Below are 20,132 nucleotides of genomic sequence, written 5' to 3'. Positions count from 1 at the left end.
CTGAGGATGAAGGCTTTAATGAGCAGTTCAGTGCTGGGTTTCAAGCCCATTGTTATTAGCATTAAGTTTACTGGCATTACTGAATTAAGCATTTCATTCTTAATGAGAATTTAAAAAAAGAGTAACAATTCATTACTTTTGTTCTGTAAACCTAATTCTAAATTGTCAGCATTATTATATTTGTATATTTTTAGAAAATCTGCTGCAAACACATCATGTGATGGTCATCCAAAGGAAGATTTTTGGCAACAACAGAACCATTTCTTTTTTTAAAGGCTTTGGCTGGCAGCGCAGTGACACAAGGAGCCCCCAAGGGTCATCTCAGTCCCAGCAACCTGAACAGCACCCAGAACACTGCCTCCTCCTCTGTTCTTACCAAAATACCCAGTGGGGGAAAACTCCATCTCCCCTTTTGGGCTGCTTTTCTCTCCTGGCTGCCTGGACCATGGAGAAACCTTCCTCAGCAGTCCCACCAGAAACTCCTGTGAGTGCTGCCTTGTATGTGGGAATAGACCCATGGAATATCTTGAGTTAGAGGAGAGCATCAGAATCCACTTCTCTGCTGCTCACAGGACCACCCACAACTAAACTGTATGACCAAGCATCTTCCAGGGAGATTCAGGGAATATCCCTGGGAAGGCACCCACAGGGATTATCGAGTCCAGCTCCTGGCCCCTCACAGACAGCCCAACAATCCCACTGTGTCCCAGAAACTATGTGTGAACAACCTGAGCAATTGTCTGCCCTCTTCTCTCGTGTGTCAGAGCAGCAAAGGGGTGGCAGAAAGTCCAGCAGTGCTGGGCAGTGGGTGTGGAGGGAAATCTAAATATGAAAACCCAAATACTCAAAAACATCCTGGAAGGTGAAAAATGCCCAAACTGCACTCCCTCCCAAAGCCTTTAAATCAATTCCAGAATTGATAATATCCAGTAGAACAAAAAATTAACTATCTCCTGTTTCATAGCACTGTAATTATTGTGAGGAAATGGAATTTTTCAAGACTGCAAATGTTAAAGTATTTATACAACTAATACTGCGATTTCAAACACATTCACTGAATTATTACATTGTATGCTTTGACCCTGAGATTAGCTCAACTGGCTGGAGCATGATGCTGATAACACCAAGGTTGTACATTCAATCCCTGCATGGGCCATTCACTGAAGAGTGGGACTTAATGATCCTTGTGTGTCCCTTTCAACTCAGAACATTCTGCAATCTGTAATCTAAACCAAAATGCTTTAAAATTTGGTAACTGCACTGAAAGCCAAAACATGCTCTTTAAAATGCAGTTTGATTTACTTAGGGAAAAGTATTTTGAGAGGGGGAAAAGAATACCCTTGTCGAGCACGTATACAATCATAACCCTAATTCTAAGGGAAAGCCCTTAAGAGGAGTCATTCTTGAGACTTGCTGGCTGTTAGGAGGAACCCTGGAATGCTCTGGGTTTGAGGGACCCTAAAGCATCTCAAGAGATACCTCCCACTAGCCCAGGCTGCTTAGAGGAACAGACACCACACTGGGCTGTAGCTCAGGAACTCTCTTCCCCTGCATTAACTTTTCTATATTGAAACAATATCCCTGACAAAGCTGATGCTACCACACTCACCAGGGAACAGAATTTACTCTGAGCTGACAAGAAAGCCATTAAGAAAACAAGATAAGCATAAAATTTACTTCTTGGGCCCCTTTCTTCCAGGAGTGCTCAATTGCTGCAGCTCTGCCAACGACCTCCCCTTGGGGTGCCTGAACAATCTCTTGATTATTTAATGTATTACTCAGCAGAGAGGAGAAATTAGGCAGGAAATCAGATGAATTTAGCAGAGTATATGAAGGCAAAGAGCAGCTTTGTTCAGGGACACTTAAGACTCCATAACTTCCCCAGAGCACTGCCTGACAAGCCCCATTTAAGTGATGTCAAATAGCATGAAATACCAACAGACTGAATTTCACAACAACCAAACTGGGTTGGGCAAATGTTGAAATCTTTGTTCATCACCTCAAGCTCTGAATTAAATGCAGAGACCCTGCACACACTTCAGCAGAGTCCTTAACAACAGCAGCTCAGAAATTATTTACAGAACTATCACCAGTTACACAGGATCTATGATACACCGATTTCCCCTTATCATTCCCCCCTTTCTGCTACTTAATCTGCTAAACAGGATTGTCAGGGAAAAAAATGCCCCAGCTGTTTGACACTTTTTTTCTCCCCCTTCTTTTCTGTTACACCAAGTTGAGCACCAGCAAAACCTGCTAAAAACAGCTGCTCTTTGCAATGTCCCAAGCATAAGATCTGACATTCCTATTTCCTGGAAGTGGAACATCCAGTCCTGCTGATCATCCAACCCAGCTCAGGCTGATGGCATTTCCCTGTCTCCTGGCCCCTCTTGGCATGCCAAAACACTGCATGTCGCGTGTCAGCAGAATTGAGGGAAATGAGAAAAGATCTTCTGGCACATCTGGCTGGTACAACAAATCCCCAAACTGGTCATTTAATGAGACAAATATACTGCAAACACACCCAGAACCCAGTGGGGAAACAAGTACATAAGGACTTCAAGGCCAAACTCCTGCCTGACCAGCTTACAAATGTCCTGTTTTCCTTTCATGCCCAGGATCAAGGAGAACTACCCGTGGTGAGAATGAATGCTTATAAATAATAATTAGCACCACTCAGCTTCAAAGCTTTTTACAAATATTAACTGCTCATTGCTCCTAAGAGCCCTGGGAAGCACTGCAGGGAAGCATTTTATGAGAGAAAACAGGGACACAGAGGCAGAGACCTAATCCTCAGGATGAGAGCAGCAGGCCCACTGCCTACTCAGGTGTTACTGACTTGGAGCACGTTCACTCTCAGCTCCCCAGCCCTGCACCAGCAGCTCCCCTGTGCTAGCAGGACAAACACTCCTAGGTTACCACCCTCCTTAGAGGGCTCCTTCCACACACGTTTCCACCCTCTGGGAAGTGTAAATTGGCTGGTAGCACAGAATGGCTCAGGAGCAGCGAACAGGCACCCTGATGATGTCTTTCCTCTCTCTGTGACTTGTCTGCGTGCTCAGCTTCTGAAGGATCAGGTCCACAGAGGAGCTGAAGCCTCACAGCTGGATTGTGGGAGCTGGGCACTCAGGAGCAGCAAAAGCCCCATGTCACATTGAGCACTAAAGAGCAGAGAAAGAACTCCTCCAGCAAGAGAAAGGCTGGAATTTCAATTTTTTTGAAGGAATCAGTATCAGAATCAAAAATCAAAATTCCCATCGGGCTCTGCCTGCTGGTTTTGCCAGACTTGAAGCATGTGAGCCCCTCCTTCCTCTGGAAGACAATAATGTCAAGAATGAGCTGTGCAACTGCACAAACATCTCTGTCTCCAGACCCTGTGCTGGTGGTCCCACTGAAATCATCTCTATTTGAAATTGTCTAGAGCCTTGTCTTTTGTTGAGGGAAAATCATGGAAGTCATATGTAAATTGTTTCTAATCACAAAGCGGAAACACTTTAATTTTGCAATGCACCATCGGTACAAACAATTCATGCTGCAAATGCTTTGCAGAGATAAAGAGGCTGATCCCTGTTCTTTGCAATCGTTAAGGAAGTGTTCTGGAATGTAAAGAGGCTGTGACATTTTCAGCACGTTATCCTTCCGCACCCTAAGGAATCTAAAGCACTTCCAAAGACACTTCCCAATGCATACAGCTCTCATCCCAGTACTGGAAGAGCTGAATGGCTTCACTTGCACAGAGCACCATGACCAAGGTTATGTGTGCTGTGAAGAGAAACGCTGCAACGTGGCTAGCAGAGAAAACTCTTTTAGATACAGCACATTTATTAAGCAAGAGAACACAAGGGCATCAGTACAAATTTACTGGTTTCTGGGTTTTATTTATTGTATTACAGAAACACAATATTCTATTATATTTATAAAGACATATTCCTTATCACTGGAATTTTTTTTAAAGAGACATAGAGTTAGGTATGAAGACCTTCACAGAAACTTCAAAGAAAAATCATGAAAAGCCTAGCTGCCAAAATCCATTGAGAAGTAAAGCCCTTGCTATAAGACCTGACAGCTTATACAGGGTTTCACTGTTATCTGGCATGGCAAGAGAGAAGATGTAAGAGAGTAAAGTAGTGGAAATGAGTGTCTTTACTTCACCATTTGGTTTGCAAACGGTGAGGAAGGACCAGCAGTGAGTGAATCAGCTGGTGAACAATCCTCCCCTCTTCCTAAACCACAGCCTAACCATCATGACTGAAATAAAACTCCAAACAACTAATTTTTAAGGTGACAACACTCCTTTAAGTCTACAAAAACATTCCCATGTACAATTATTCTCAGAAATATGAGCAAGCAGGAAACACGCGTACGCAGGGTGTGCCTGACCTAATTCCACAGTCCTACACTGAGAACAAGATGGATTTCTAATGGAACTGCACGTCCTTCCACAGTGGCTAAAGCCTGGCTTTAATTTGTGTCCTGGTTTAACCCCAGATGGCAAGTGAGCCCCAAACAGCCACGTGCTCACTGTTCCCTGGTGGGATGGGGAGAGAACTGGAAGGGTAACTTGTGGGTTAAGATCCAGATATTTTAATAGGTAAAGGAAAAGAGGAGGTTGTGTGGAGATCTCACACCACCTTCCAGGATATGAAGGGGCTCCAAGAATGCCAGAGAGTTGCTCATAATCAACTGGAGTGACAGGACAAGGGGAATGGCTTCCCACTGCCAGAGGGCAGGGATGGATGGGATATTGGGAAGGAATTGTTCCCTGTGAGGGTGATAAGCCCCTGGCACAGGTGCCCAGAGCAGCTGTGGCTACCCTTGGATCCCTGGGAGTGTGCAAGGCCAGGCTGGACAGGGCTTGGAGCAGCCTGGGATGGTGGAAGGTGTCCCTGCCATGGCAGGGGGTGGAATATGATAAATTTTAAGGTTCCTTCTAACCCAAGCCAGTCTGGCATTCTATGACTCTACAAAAACTGTGCACGTAAAAAAGGAATTCATTCCCCACTTTCCATGGGCAGGAAGGTGCTCTATGCCCAGGAAAGCAGGGCTCCATCAACTCCATCACTCCTCACATCTCCCCCTGTTCCTTCTTCCCCCACCTCCATATGCTGAGATTGATGCCCTAAGGAATGGAACATCCATCCCTGGTTCAGCTGGCCTGGCCTGTGCACCCCCAACCCACTGGTGGGTGGGGAGCAAAAAAGGCCTTGGCTCTGTGTGAGCCCTGCTCAGCAATAACTGAAACACACCTGTGTTATCAACCTCTTTTTTTTCCAGCTAAAATCTAAACCGCAGCCCCCTATAAGCTACTAGGAAGAAAACTAACTTTGTATCAGCCAAAACCAGCATAAATTCTTAAAAGGTCTCCTTAGAATATGCCACAAGTTTCTCTAAGTATAAAAGCAGAGAAACAAATTAGCAATGATTGACTTTCTACTTTCGAGAGCAAAAGGGCAATCTCATGGGTTTAAGATAAATAAGAAGTGTTTCCTGTACCTAAGGATTACAGGAATCACTGTTAAGATATAAACCACAGCAGGGAATGCAGCATGGAGATAACAGATCTCCCCATGTCTGGGTAATATTGGTTAAGTAAAAAACCAGCCATCAAACTTGATATGAAAAGTTATAATATTGACAAGTAAATAGCAATCCAACTTCTAATTTTCATAATAACTATTTGCTTCTGATCATCAGATGGAGAGTTTCCCAGAGAGAGAGAAAAAGAGAAAAAACAAATGATTCTGCCTGTCAGCTCAGTTCACCTGCAATAAAAACTTCCCAGTTACAGGGAGATATTCCAGAGGGCTGTGCAGTGACAGGAACTCATCTGGTAGAAAGACAAAAAGTGAAATGTTCTCCTCTATTTAAAAAATTAGACCAGACCTGGTGGCTCATTCTGTGACTATGAAGGACCCTCCAGAGACAGCCCCTGCCTTGGGCAGGGACACCCTCCACTGTCCCAGGCTGCTCCAAGTCCTGTCCAGCCTGGCTTTGGACACTTCCAGGGATTCAGGGGCAGCCCCAGCTGCTCTGAGCACCCTCGCAGTGAAAATTCCTGCCCCATATGCCATCTATCCCTGCCCTCTGGCAGTGGGAAGCCATTTCCTGTGTCCTGTCACTTCAGGCTCTTGTCCCAAACCCCTCTCCAGCTCTCTTAGAGTCCCTTTAGGCACTGGAAGGGGGCCTAAGGTCTCCCTGGAGCCTTCTCCTGTCCAGGATGGACATCCCCAGCTCTCCCAGCCTGGCTCCTTAGCTCTCTCCCAGGCAGGGAAATCAGATTTTTCAGGCTGAGCTCCAAGCACTGTTCTGTGCACCTGCACCAAGGGAGACGCTCAGGGCAAGGTGAGACTTGGCAGGTGTGGGGTTGCCACTCCCTGGCACCTGTAGATCCACCTGGAGCACAACACGGAAGTGCGTTCACCTGGACTGCACCAGAGTGAGAAACATCTGACTGCAGCCTTCACGTGCTTTTCACAAACCTCCTACCGATCCTCATTTCATTTTCCAAACACAAGCAGACAATAAAAGCTGATTTATAGGTTGAACCAGCACAGGCACATGACAAAAAGCTTTTCCCTTGTTATGAAATAACTCTATCAATATACAGAGGATTCATTTTCCATTTGGCTTCAAATGATAGATGGAAAATAATGTCCAGCAAGCCTGATGAAATGCAGGACAGCTTGAAAATGTTGGCAAGAGACAGCAAGGAGGCTGATGAAATGCTTGATTGTTTCTTGCATTCTGTGCATAGTGCTGCACTGTTAGCAAAGTTTACTGACTTACTCATTTACTTGAGGCTCAACAAAAATCCACTGTTTCTATTGCAATTCAAAACTACAGTTGGCAATATGGGTCTAAGGGTTCAACACTGCACTTGCACACCTTGATTTAAGACCTGGGGGTCACCAGGTCCTTCTGTCACCACCATCACTCAGTTTATGCACTGAACTGACCCCTCATCATTGCCCCACACTCACAGCAGCTTTCATTTTGCCAATTTACAATCACCAGGGCTGATACGGCAGTAAAATAACAGATTTATTAACTGGATGTACCTATTGCAGACTTTCCCAAAATAGGAAGGTCACACCATGGCAGCCTCATCAACAGAGCAGATGAAATGCATCCAGCAATGTCCCACCACGGGAGCAAAATTCCTGACTATGGCAACAAGTAACTGCTTTTTTATTTCCTTCCCTCTGAGGCCCAGGATATTCTTGTTAGAGAGCAAACCCAAGCAAACTGTAAAGGGTATTTCCTCACACTACTGGAATAAAGACAGTCATCTGAAAAATCATATTTGATCCTCATAAAGACCTTCTTAGCACTATGGCAGTGGCAGCTTTGCCAGTGCTATCTGATGAAATTCAGCACTTTTAATAAAGCTGACATGCCCATATAGAATACAAACCTCCTTCCTTGGCAGAAGGTTGGAGTATGCAGATCTGATCAGGGAAAAGGGGAAAAAAACTGTGGCAAAAGATGAGCTGTTGCAAATATAAGCAGAATATTTTTGTCTAGAGACAGGAAATACAAATGTTCCCTGCTAAAATAAACAATAGTGAGTTAAATAAAGTTTCAAGGCAGGTGACACCTGTGAGTTATACTTTCTCTTCACCTGTGTTAAACTAAGCTACAAATACTCTGGTGAAAGCCTGCAACAGGAGTAAGTGCTGCAGACAACAGAGTTTGGCTGTGATCTCTGTTCTACAATTTGCTGCAAAAGTACTTAAAAAGCTTTCAGAAAATCCCACATACTTCAGCAAAGCATAAAAGCAAGAGCTGCCTTATCCCTTTGGATTTAAAAAAGCTTTTATTTCTCAACTTTTGTTCTTAGGCAGTTAAATCAAAATTGGTTCCAAATTCCCACGATTTCAATTCCTGCATTTATATTATGAGAAGTCCAGTTTTTCAATTATAAACTGCAGCAAACAGCGTAAGGACAAGGGTATTTCTAAGGGAGTTCTAACAGAGACTCTGATCCACCTGCAGTCACCAGAAGTTCTGAGCAGAACTGATCACCCACGTTTCCTGGTGTAACTCTGGAGCAACCCCTCTGCCAAGCACCCCTCACTTACTGCCGGCTCATCCGTGCTCGGTGCTCCCTGCACCGCGATGCCGAAATCCTGCCGGAGCAGAGGGAAGCACCAGAGCACAGCAAAGCTCCGGAGTTTAAACTCTTTGAGCAGCAGTGGTCACTCCCCCAAAGCCCGGGCGGCTGATTCATGTAAATATTTCAGGTTAAAAGTCCTTCCAGCTGATTCATGGAGAGTTTGAATATAATCTGTGCCATAAGAGCTTTAAGTCTCTTTTTAGTAAAATTCTCCCTCTCTCTCCAGCTTCCTCATTCAGGTAATTTTTGCAGGAATTATGTGGTAGAAAAGGCTCAATTTTATTAAACCCCTGATGTCATTAGGGTAAAACACCCTCCTGCCACAAACCCCTTAGACAGGCAGAGAGGAATCAGCCACCAGAACTTTTGGTTATGTACATAAGTATGTGCACATGGATTCCCAAGCTCAGGAGCCCTAGGACTTGGGCCCAAGGAAATGTACAGTAAGTGAGGATAAAATGAGTTATATGGACACATCAGTGCACTGCTTAAGAGCCTCAGTAAGAACCACCACTTTCCCTCAGTGCTTCCATTGCCAAAGCCATACATGTTTATGTCACCTGGAAATGTTACCCTCTGTCTGCTCAAACAGTCAATCAATCAATTCTATTTCTGACTGCTTTCCCCTAAGATACAGCTGGATTGCTCAGAGACTGCTCCAAACACAATTTCATAAAACAACAGAATTAAATAGATTATATATCATCAATAATATATAATTTTTAATGCAAAGAGTCTAAACAGGCAGGAAATTATTTTCCTCCTGACTCATGCCAGTGATAAAGCACATGTGTCCTAACAAGTCTGAATGAAAGATGCCTTTGGAGAGCTCTTAATTAAAAACAAACCAAGTGATACAACATAGAAAACAAATCCAACTGACTAATTTACTAAGTTTTGCATGCAAAAACTTGTTATTACTTTTGGTTTAGGGGCAAGATTTTATTTCTTTAATGTCCAATTCTCTCATCTGTCTAGAAGCAGGTGCAATAAAGCTCCTGTGGCCTGGTAAAGAGGCTGGGGGAATGTAAACAGCAAGAACCTCTTATCACCAAGAAGTGTTGTCCCACACCAGGTGAGGCTGGTGGCCATCATCAGGAGAAATAATAGATTTATATATTTTTATATATAAATTACATAAATTGTGTAATTTATAAATTAGCTTTTATAATTACCCCATTTGTTTTTAGCACAGTAACTGTCCATTGTGGATCTCTTGAGATGAGCGTTTGTATGTTATCAATGTGCTTTGAACTACACAAGTTTTGATTAATTTAAGTAAAGCAGAGACAATATCCTAAACCAGAATTCCCCTCCTCATTTACAGAGCTTTTGGTTTGATACAAAAAATTACCTGATATTTCACCCATGGCAAAAAACATCTACTTCTTTTGACTCTTATTTTAGAAAGGCTTCGAGCAGCTCCAAACTCCACCTTCCTTCTCTGGAAGGGATCCCAACAAGTAACTGCTCACTCATTCCCAGCTCATCTGCTACAACTCTGCCCTACAACTCCAACTGCCATTCATTTCTAACCAATTACACGGCAGCAGCTCGGAAAACTAACAATAGGTGACGCGTTTTTGAAAGTTGGATGCAGTCACAGGAGCTTTCAAAATAATGACAATGAAAAAACTCAAAGCAAACCCAAGAAACAAATCCAGGGAGGCTACAGTGGCATTTGCAAGGATATATTGCCACGTTGAGAAAGAGGTTGAGACTCCAGGTCCTATCCAGCGTGGAAGGCCAAAAGCCAGGTGTGGTCAGGCAGCGCTGGGGATCTTGGAGCAGGTCTGGGGTGGCTCAGGCTGGCAGCGGGTCCCTGCCAGGGGCATTATCTGCCATCCCCACGGGCACTGCCCTATCTCACCACAACAGGTACTGCAAGCCTGCTCCGATAAAGCTGAATTTTCCTACGGAAGGACAGAGATGCTCCTTTGAGCTAAGGCACAAAGGGAATATTATCAGTGTTGTCCTTAGAAAGAACCGAGTTCTCTGAACCAGACACATGGTTTAATTCTCATTAAGATACAGACAATAAGAAAAAAGCAAAACAAACATAAGGCTCCTTTCACGGTGCAGCTGCATTAGTAACTGCAAGTAATACTGAGTAATCCGAAACCAAAATAAACACAGGAGTTTTATTTAGCACAATTACAGCTCTTTGAAAACGCCTCCTGATTTATTTTGAGGAAGGCAAGAGCAGGGGCTACAATTTCATCTAGGTGAGGCCAACCATTAGCACTCTGGCAATTCATGTCAGCAGAGAACCTGATACCTTATTTTCAAGAACTTAAAAACAGTTTATGATTTCAAACCAGCCAAGGTTTACAAGGGGACATTGGCAAGACACCTCTTGCTTTGTTTACATGCCTGGATAAATATTTTACATGTCCTGCATAGTTATAACACTTTCTAAGAATATTCCATTACATTATTTCTTCTAGAAAAATATTTGGCTAGTGCTGTGTTACAGCAAAATTAGCCAGGAACTGGAGCCATATTTTGAGGGAGTGAAAAAGGGAAAATACCACCAAAAAAAATATAAAATTGAAAAAGCAAAGATGCCTATTTCAACACACATAATGAGGTGTTTGTGCTGAGGGAAGGTGCCCATTTGGGTACTGGATAAGGTCACTATTGAAACAGGAAAGTTCTAAAATTGAAGTATATTCCAGAACAGACCTCTCTGGCTTGTTTTTACCTTGACAAGCAAGAACCCAGCAATATTCTAGTCAAAACTGTAGCTGGCTGTGTGCCTATCTCAAAGATAAGATGCAAAAGAAATGCCAGGACTTTTTACAAGTTACTTATTTCAAGGAAGTGGTCTTCAAAGTCTGTCCTTGTGAGGAATATTCACTCTTTTACTGAATAATCCAAGAGATTCTCAAATTAATTTGCATCTTCCAGCAGCAGAGCTTATGTGTGGTTTTAATAAATCCTTAACAAGAAGATAGGTTTTCCTGCAGAGTGTGCTAATTAAAGGGTCTATAAATGTCCCAAAAGCAGCTCCCTCTAACCTGAGGATTTCAACTCAGTCCTGACCAGAGGTGACCATACTGTAACATTTTAGAGCTCTTAACATGGCCTGCCTGAAATGAGGTGGCTTTTGTCAGTCTGGCTGAAGACACAAGACATCAATCACCTCTCACTGCTAAACCTGGAGCACTTCTCCCATACGCAGAAGTCCCAGCAGGGGAATGTTTCCTCCAGCCCCATGTGCCAGACACAGCCTGGGCAGCACGAGGGGCTGGAATGCTCCTTGTCAGGGCTCCAGCTGCTCCAGAAGTAAAGCCTTTAAGGCTCATGCCTCTCAATCCGGTTCACAGGAGGTTTTGTTTTGAGTTGTTATTTTTACTTCAGCTGTGACAGCCTTCTAATTAAAGACAGCACTAAATGTCTGCAGCACATAGGGTGAGAGGCTGGAGAACACTCTATTTTCTGCATTAAGAATTGTTTCATCTCTCAGAAATGCAATAATTCCACTCTCCAAGTGGTGAAGTGGTATTTCCCATAGCTGTTCATAACACCTTTAAAATGCTTTTGGAATGACTTAACAGCACAAAGTCAAGACACACAGAGGGGCCACAGCCTTGGCATATTAACCAGTTTTCTGAAAACAGTTGATTTTCAAAACCAACTTTAAAAAGGAGAGGCCCATGATCTTGGCAAAGAATATTTTGTAATAGGGACATTTGACAGACAGGACACCAGGTAAATATAGCACAGCGCTAATGCACAAAACTCTCCACAGCTTTATAATTATCAATAAACAAATCCAGTTTCCCCTTTGCTTGGCCAGCACAAGGTAACAGAAATCCTTAGACTGGTTTCACTTCAGTATCTTGTGCAGAGAATCCCCAGCTGACCTCCTCTAACCCAGCTGTTTATCACTCCTTGGGCCTGACAGCAAAACTGCACATGAGCACAGCTCCTTGCATCACACCCATTCTGGTCTTTCTGAGAGCCACCTTGTTCAGCCCTGTGAGGGGACTTCCACCCCCAGAACACCAGGAACAGTGGCACAGCTGTCACAGCGCCCTTCCCATCTCACCACAGCCTCACCCCGAGCGGGGACAGGGGCAGGCACGCTCCAGCCCCATTACTGGATGTGAAACAGGAGAGAATGCTGGGAATGAGAAAGCTCCTCTTCCATGTGCCCAAGAAATGCTCATGATCAATATTGTTCTCCATTAGTGCAGCATCCAAATCGATGGTTTTGACCGCACTCAAAGGGAGCTTTGAAATCGCTGGGCAGCACAGCTGAGTCCAGACATCAGCAGCATTTAGAGTAAAAGCTAAAACCTGCCTGTCCCAAGTGACTCAAACATTAGCTAATTTACACATGCTTAGGATGGATCTCAGCAAAGCCTGGATATGGGCCAAACCTTATGGTCTTTGGGTCCTTTACGTTAAAGCTGAGCCACTTATTAAATCTACCTGAATCATCTGATTTGCACATGACTGAATAATCTTAGGATTTTTCATATTTGCAACTTAGTCTGAAAGGGAAAAGAAAAATTAGATCCTACAGAAAAAGGCCAGGCTGTGCTCATATATACAAGACAAACTCCATGGATTTAAGAAACTAAATTTTAACAGCAAATCAAACCCTGAGATTTTAATAATCTCTACTTCTTTTCTATTCCTTAGTTGGATTCCTTTCCCAACACAGGCAGTAAAGTCTTGTTTTCCAAAACCCCTATCAGTTTAAAGGCCTTTGCTGTGTACACATCCATCTCCTGAGCCTGTATCAGCCCCTGACATTGGACCAAGGGCTTCTCAGCAAGCATTAGACTACAGGGAAGTCTGCGAGTGCTTGCTGGAACATTTCTGTCAATGGATTAGGGAACTCATTCATAACCACCAACTGCCACAGCAGATAACATTCCAGACAGACGGAAGCTTTTCTGTGGGTAGAGATTATGTAACACCACAATTTTTAATCCACTTGTCCAGAGGAAGAAGAAATGAGCTCACTTTCAGGGAGGTTAATGCTTCCTTATTCTGTTTTTCTCTGTTCCAGTCATGTTGAACCACCAGATGACACTGAGCACATGAACTGAGGGACTTGGAAAACCCACCCTGCTCATCTCCAGTCCATCCAGAAACTCTGCTGCTGCTGCCATCAGTTTCTCTCTTCCTGCCTTTTCCCTACTCACATCTTTTGTGGACCTCTCACTCCAATTTATCTGAGTTACCCAAATAACCTGAGAACTGCAGTCATTCGGTTATAAAACAGGCACAAGTTACAGAAAAATAATGTGAACGGTTATTAAACTGAGCATATCACTCAAACTGGGGCAGATGCTTAATCCTGACAGTTTACAGGACATCCAGTGGCATCACGTGGACTCACAGATTAATTTCAGGAAATGTGACCAGCTGCTATTCCAGCACAGTGAGCCACAGGGTTGGGCTCCAAAGGACTCAGCTATGCTTTCTGGTCCAGGAATTACATGTATCAAAACCCCCTCTTTTATTAAACATGGCATTGTTATTTTTATCTTCCTCATGTGTTTTGCAAAGCTACCTAGCCAAAACTTTGAATACAAATCATGTAGCAGCAGCAACCATTAACAGTTGCACACCACTTCTCACTGCTGTCACAAGGGTCAGTTCTCCTGGTTCTGTGTCTGCCAAGTTCTGCTTCCTTTTGAAAAACTTCCTGATTCAATGGACTAAACTCTGACACCCAACACAGGTCAGGGCCGTAGCACTGTTTTATGGGAGCTGGCTGGGAAATGCAGTCATTTCCCAGTTCTTGGAACACACGCTGCTGCCACTGAAAGCAGGACTGACTAATACACTCTAATCTAGACTATTTGTTCACAAATTGCATAGGCAGACCTGACACAGAGCTGCACTCTCATTTCTCTATCTTTAGTCCATTTCCATCACCTCCTTTTTATTGTTTCTTTTGGCTATTTCTGTATTGAATCTCAGACAGCTTTTTATTCTCGCAGTAAAAAGCTGAGTAATTCTCAGTCACACTACAGTGGGATACATATGACTGTTACATTTTATAGTTCACAGGGGTATTTCTACATTTGTGTGTTTAGTAGCAAAACCAAAGCAATGGCTGAACATGCATGCTCCCAGGAGCAATCCACGGATTAACACCATTTTTAATCGCTGCACATAACACATTTGAGGTTGTTCTGAGGGCAGCAAGAAAAAAACAATTGCAAATTGCAGAAGAAATTACTGAATGCTGAGCTTCAGCAACTACAATGTTCATGCTGCTTCCAACACTAACAGACATTAATTTTTCTTCTCAGTTTCAGGCCTATGCTTATGGACCAGCTGCCCTTCAAAAGTCCTTAGTCCTCTCTGGTGCTCCAAAAAGTAGATCCAAAGCCCACAGGGGCCAGTCTGAAGTCTCTGCTGAGGCTGGAGAACACATTGTGACTGCAAATTAGAACTCTAGCAAGACACAGGAGGAGAAATGGTCCTCAAAACTGATGGAGTAACATAGGGAACGCAGGTCCCAGGACTTTAGCTACTTCAGTACCTGTAATCATTGCCCACTGTAGCACTCCCAAAACACATCCCCTCCCCACTGCCTGGATTACAAATCCCAGCTTCTCTGCACTGGTCATGGCTCACAACAGGGTGGGTGTTCAGTGAATAATTCACATGGCAAGGCCATCCAAAAGCCAGAGACCCAAAATTGTACCAACCTTGGCAAAGACGGTCCAGCAGCGCTACCCAACTGTCATGTTGGAATTGGAGGGGACAATGGGATCAGAAACCTGAAATCCGAGTGGCTTTCATCAGCAGCCTGGCCAGGTCTCCCAAAAAACAGATATTGCAATTACAATATTTCCACAAAAATGTTAATGACACCAAATTGGTAATTTCTAAACTTTACATTAGCTCTGTTTCTGCTATTTATGAATAAAGTGAAGAAAAAAATGCTGATGGCTCCCCCATTCTTTTACATTTTCCCCCACAGAAAAGGTGTTTATTGTGCTGCTTGTCTGGATGTGGGTTAAACTACCCAGTAATGTACTGGTCCTCTAGCTAAATTCACTTTTTATTAAGAAACTCATTTAAAAATCAGGAAATCCTTTAGACAGCTCAAGTGACCTTTATCAGCAGGCACTAACTCAGCATTTTTCTTGTAAAGAAAAGAGCTCATTATCCACAAACTCCTCTATGATCTCCAAGCAGAAAACAGCAGTTCCAGAGTCTATCCCAAGCTGAAGCTTTCAGGAGACTCACTTTGCATTTATTAGGCAGGATTTGACTTTCTAGAAGGATGAAGAGTTCCCAACAGTGGCTTTGGCAAGCACAGGCACCAAAGAGAGCACACAGGTGCTATTTCAGGACTGCTGCAAGGCTCCTTCCCCCAGTTATTTGGCTGCTGAGTTGGACTTTCATCGTGCAGTGACTTTCCAAACAGACTCTGCAACTCTGTGATGCAATTATTAATCCAGTCCCACTGCCTGGCCAATGTCCCTTGGTGATCACAGCTTTTGGCAAAGAGGGACAAAGGTGGTGTTAACTACAGCACTGGAGCCTTACAGCAAATTCATTACACAGGATGAAAGGTTATTTACTTTCCACTACACCCAAATTTTCTGCTTATGGGTTTTCAGGTGTTTAAGTAGAATTTAAGCAAGACTTTTAAACAGTATTATACTTTGATTCTCCTGACAGCTACACAGTGAACTGAACACTGCCTGTCATGGGCACATGGTGTGAGTTCAACATGAGGTCGAGTGACAAACACATTCTGGCATGGTCCAAACTCAGGGCTGAAAGCATCAGCTAATAAAATGGGATGATAACTCTTACTTCTTGTGACCTGTAAAGACAGACTGAGTCACCACACAAAAAATGTTACAATATCCTGAACAGAAAACTCCAAACAATTGGTTATGAAACCTCTAGGATTCTGAGAAGGCAGGACTGAGCATGCCAAAACACGAAGGCACTTCAAAGAGACTGGGGTAAGATCAAATCAGCTGAAGTAAGAGAGTTTCTCAAGTCTGATGGTTAAAAATACTTTGCAGATGCAAATATTGATTACTGGTGTACAGAGCTCAGGTAAGGCCACCTCTGGAGCACAGGAAAACAAAGTGTAACTTTGAGTGATTTTATACTGGAAACATCCAGCAACCCTAGATGGATCTTAGATGATACATTTCTGTTAGTACAACCAGTGATGAGGCTTCTGGAGTTACTCTTATCTGCCACTCCAAGAACTGTGTCAAAAACTTTCCTGAAAATAACCCCAAGAAAACCCCATATTCCCTCTCTCTGCCTGTAGTTACATGCAGTTGACATCAAACAGCTCAAATGACTTGGCTACTTGGTTCTCACCACTGTTAAGGACAGAAATAAGCACTTTGGTTCTTTCATCTACAACTTCTTCTAGCTGCCCCTGCAGCTTGACTGAGCTCACTGAACTCCACTCATTTATAGAAAGCAACTACAAAACAGAAAGCTTCCCCAAAATAAGATGATGCAATGAACTCCTACCAGGAAGATCATTCCTTTCAAGCCCAAATCAAACACAAAACTCATCCCCTTTAATTCTGGCAGCAGAAGAGAGCATCAAAAGATATCAAAAAGCATTTCATGTGCTGCAAATTAGTCCGTCTTGAAATGAACACATGCCTATTTCCATGACAGAACTTACTTTAACCTGTCGTTACTTGCTTTAAGACAAGCTGAAGTAAGTCTAGACACAATGTTCTGCGCAGGCTACACTGGGTTTACATAAAGTGCTGCATTTCAGCCATAAGATCAAAACATCAATGTTATTATGGAAAATAAAGACAATTGTTGCACAGGCTGCTTTGCAGAAGAACATTTGTTAATGATGTAAATACAGAGTTATGCTATAAACAGTGCATTTATTTTAGCAAAAGATGACTGCTTCCCTAAACAGAATAATAATAAAGGCACATGGAAATTGAGCCTGGAGAATAATAAATCTCACAAGCAGCTTTGCCTACACACTAACCCACAGTTCCTGACCCCAATAAATTACTGTTTTGATGCTCAGATTACTGAAAACACTTCTGAGAACTGAGCACTGAGGTATTTATAACCCTCAAAGCCAGGTGACTGTGAGCAGTGCAGCCTCACAGTCCTGCACAGGATAAACAAGGACACACCTGAACACGGAAAGCTCAGCCTTCCCATTGATTTCCAGACACAACTTCCAATGAACCGTTTTTGTGACTGCTGCTAATGCCAGCAGGAAGGATTGGGACTGAGGTGAGGATAAGGCTCTCACAGGGACCACAGGTGAACTTTCTGCCTTAAAGCAATAATCTACAGCTACAACATGATTTGGGTTGTAGCAACCCTGGCAAAACAATTCAAAACACTCTCCCCTACACAGGTTTTTAGCCTCCCAGGTTTATAGAATCCTAGAATGGTTTAGGTGGGAAGAGACCTTAAAGCTCATCCAGAGCCACCCCCTGCCATGGGCAGAGACACCTCCCACTATCCCAGGTTGCTCCAAGCCTGTCCAGCCTGGCCTTGAACATTTCTAGGGATGGGGCAGCCACAGCTGCTCTGGGCAATCTGTGCCAGGGTCTCACCACCCCCACAGGGAAGAGTTTTTTCCCAATATCCCATCTAAGCCTACTGTCAGGGTGAAGTTCTTCACCCTTCTCCTGTCACTCCAGGCCCTTGTAAACAGCTTCTCTTTCTGCAGGCTCCCTTTAGCTCCTGGAAGGTCACAATACAGTCACCCCAAACCTTCTCTTTTCCAGCCTGAACAATCTCAAATTTCAGCCTTTCCTCACAGCAGAGCTGCTCCATCCCTCTTATCATCTTGGTGATCTCCTCCAACAGCTCCATGTTCTTCCTGTGCTGGACCCCAGGGCTGGAGGCTGCTCTGTAGGTGGGGTCTCACCTGAGTAGGGCAGAGGGGGAGAATTCCCCCCTCCCCTGCTGCCCACACTGGGGGATCAGCCCAGGCTCCCAGAGTTCTGAGTCCAACACATGTGGCCAGGGCATGTCCAAACAACTCATGCCCAAGTCCTTCTCCCACAGCTGTTCTCCAGCTCTTCATTCCCAGCCTGGATTGATACTGGGGGTTGACCTGAGCCCAGTGCAGCACCTGGACGTTGGTCTTATTAAACCTCATACTCAAGACTGTTCACATTATTATCATCCCTTCCCTGAAGATCCTCGGGTCACTGAGGTGGCAGGACAGAGACAGGCAGGATCACAGCTGACACAAAAATGTGCCTATGAGCAGAGGTGGGCTGAGGTCTCACCCACTCACCCATTTAGGGGAAAACCCCTTAGAAACACCTGCACCTTTCAAATCACAGTGGGGCCAGAAAGGAGGGAGGAAAGGGAGGCTAAAGCCTAGAAGTGTATTTAAGAATAACACTGCACCAGCCTACAGCCCCAGAACACGCGTAGGAGGGTGGTGTGTGACCAACCAGCACCCCAAGGCAAGGCTGGTACCATTCTGGGGGGGTGGGCACAGCAGCAGCCTCTCCGCAGGACACTGGGCACAGTCCCGGCCTCACACACAGCCCAGGAAAAGGTGAATATGTCAGTGATACGAGGATGCAGTGCCAACCTAGGGTTGACAGTCCCAGCCCCCTGCCAAACAGAGTATAGGACACACTCCAAAGACCCCCTTTGCAGGTAAACACTAAAAAGGTGGCAGCACCCCCATCCCCTCCGGCCAGTGCACACAAGGTGCTGTCCCCAGACACCCTCAGAGCAGCCACCAGGCCCCTCCAAAGCACGTTCACAACAGCAGAGTCTGCTGTGACCCCCCAGGCACCCCCTCAGCCCCACATCCTCTGTGACACCCCCAGCCCGCTCATCCATATCTCCTCACACTCTCTTCCATGTCCCCTGTGATCCCCAGATACCCCCCGAGCCGCCTCCCGAAGCCCATTCACAACAACGGAGCCCCTGTGACCCCCAGCGAGCCCCTCAGCCCCGCACCCTCCTCTCTGCCCGCTGGGCCGGGAAAGTCCCCCCCACAACCCCCTTTTCCGGACACATAGCGCACTGCGGGCGCCCCCAGGCCCGTAACCACCCTCAAAACACAGAGAAGATGTAGAAGAACGTCAGAAGCTCAGAGCAGAGCGGGAAGGAGCCCCCATAAGCCCCACAAGGTCCCGGGCCGCCCCCCGCCCTTCGAGGCCTCACTCACCGCGTCCCCGCCGCGGCCGCTCCCTCAGGCGGGCGGTGGGCGGGGGGGGCCCCCCCCACCCCCCCCCCCGCCGCGCCCCCCCCCGCGGGGGGGGGGGGGGCGGGCCCCCGCCACTGAACCCCACCCACCGCCTAAGCAGCCATGTGATTGGACCAACTCTGTGATTGGCTTCTGGAATTGGCCAATTGGAACCGAGAGAGCATGGGGGGCGGGGCGAGAGGGGTCGGCACCGCGGGGAGCGGAGCCCGCCCAGTCCAGCCCAGTCCCCTCCCAGTCCATCCCAGTCTCTGCCAGTGCCCCCCAGTGGCTCCCTCAGCCCTTCCGCTGCCCCGTCTGTTCGTAAAAACACTCTTGTCCTCCCAGTCCCATCCGATCCTGTCCTAGCGCTTCCCAGTGAATTCCAGTGCCTTAACAGTTCACTCCCAGTGCCCATTTTGTCCGGAAAAGTGCCTCCCAGTCCTTCCCAGTCCTTTCCAATCCCTCCCAAATCTCGTTCAATCCCCTCCAAGTCTCTCAGTCACTTCCAGCTCATCCCAGTCCCATCCCAGTGCCCTCCAAGCCTATTCCAGTCGCTCTCAGTCCATCCCAGTCCATCCCATTACCTCCCCAGTCTATCCCAGTCCCCTCCCAGTGCCCCTTTTGTTCGTAAAAGTGTTCTTTTTGTCCCTCCCAGCGCCTCTTTTGTTTCTACAAGTGTAAGTTTTGTCCTTCCCGGTCCCTTCAAAGCCCATTCAATCCCCTCCCAGTCACCCACACCGTGTGTGTCCACACCTCACGGGGTGTGCGCGGAGCAGGTGGGCACCCTCCAGGTGTGCTCCCACCTCCCGTTGCTCCGGGACCGCTGCGCAGCTTCCCCCTTTCCCCCTT

At 45.4% G+C, this 20,132-nt stretch overlaps 1 protein-coding gene across 9 annotated transcripts in view; it reads right to left on the bottom strand.

Moving 5' to 3' along the window:
- The window catches only part of KCTD20 (potassium channel tetramerization domain containing 20), a 29,481-nt gene extending 10,166 nt beyond the window's left edge, over positions 1 to 19,315 (bottom strand). For 2 of the 9 annotated variants that reach the window (XM_015650649.3, XM_015650645.2), the window contains exon 1: positions 19,266 to 19,315. Coding sequence is in view for 3 of the 9 variants with exons in the window: in XM_015650641.3 (XP_015506127.1) it covers positions 8,082 to 8,092 (11 nt within the window). In the remaining 6 variants the exon portion in view is untranslated. Of the gene's footprint in view, positions 1 to 8,081; positions 8,207 to 14,799; positions 17,529 to 19,265 lie in introns of those variants that run through there. The other 7 variants (XM_015650650.3, XM_015650647.3, XM_015650646.3 and 4 more) reach the window with 5 other exon arrangements.
- Between the last annotated feature and the right edge of the window lie 817 nt (positions 19,316 to 20,132).

This window comes from Parus major, chromosome 26 (genome assembly GCF_001522545.3).
Source record: "Parus major isolate Abel chromosome 26, Parus_major1.1, whole genome shotgun sequence".
NCBI classification, from domain to species: Eukaryota; Metazoa; Chordata; class Aves; order Passeriformes; family Paridae; genus Parus; species Parus major.
This window is presented reverse-complemented; position numbering and strand designations above follow the sequence as displayed.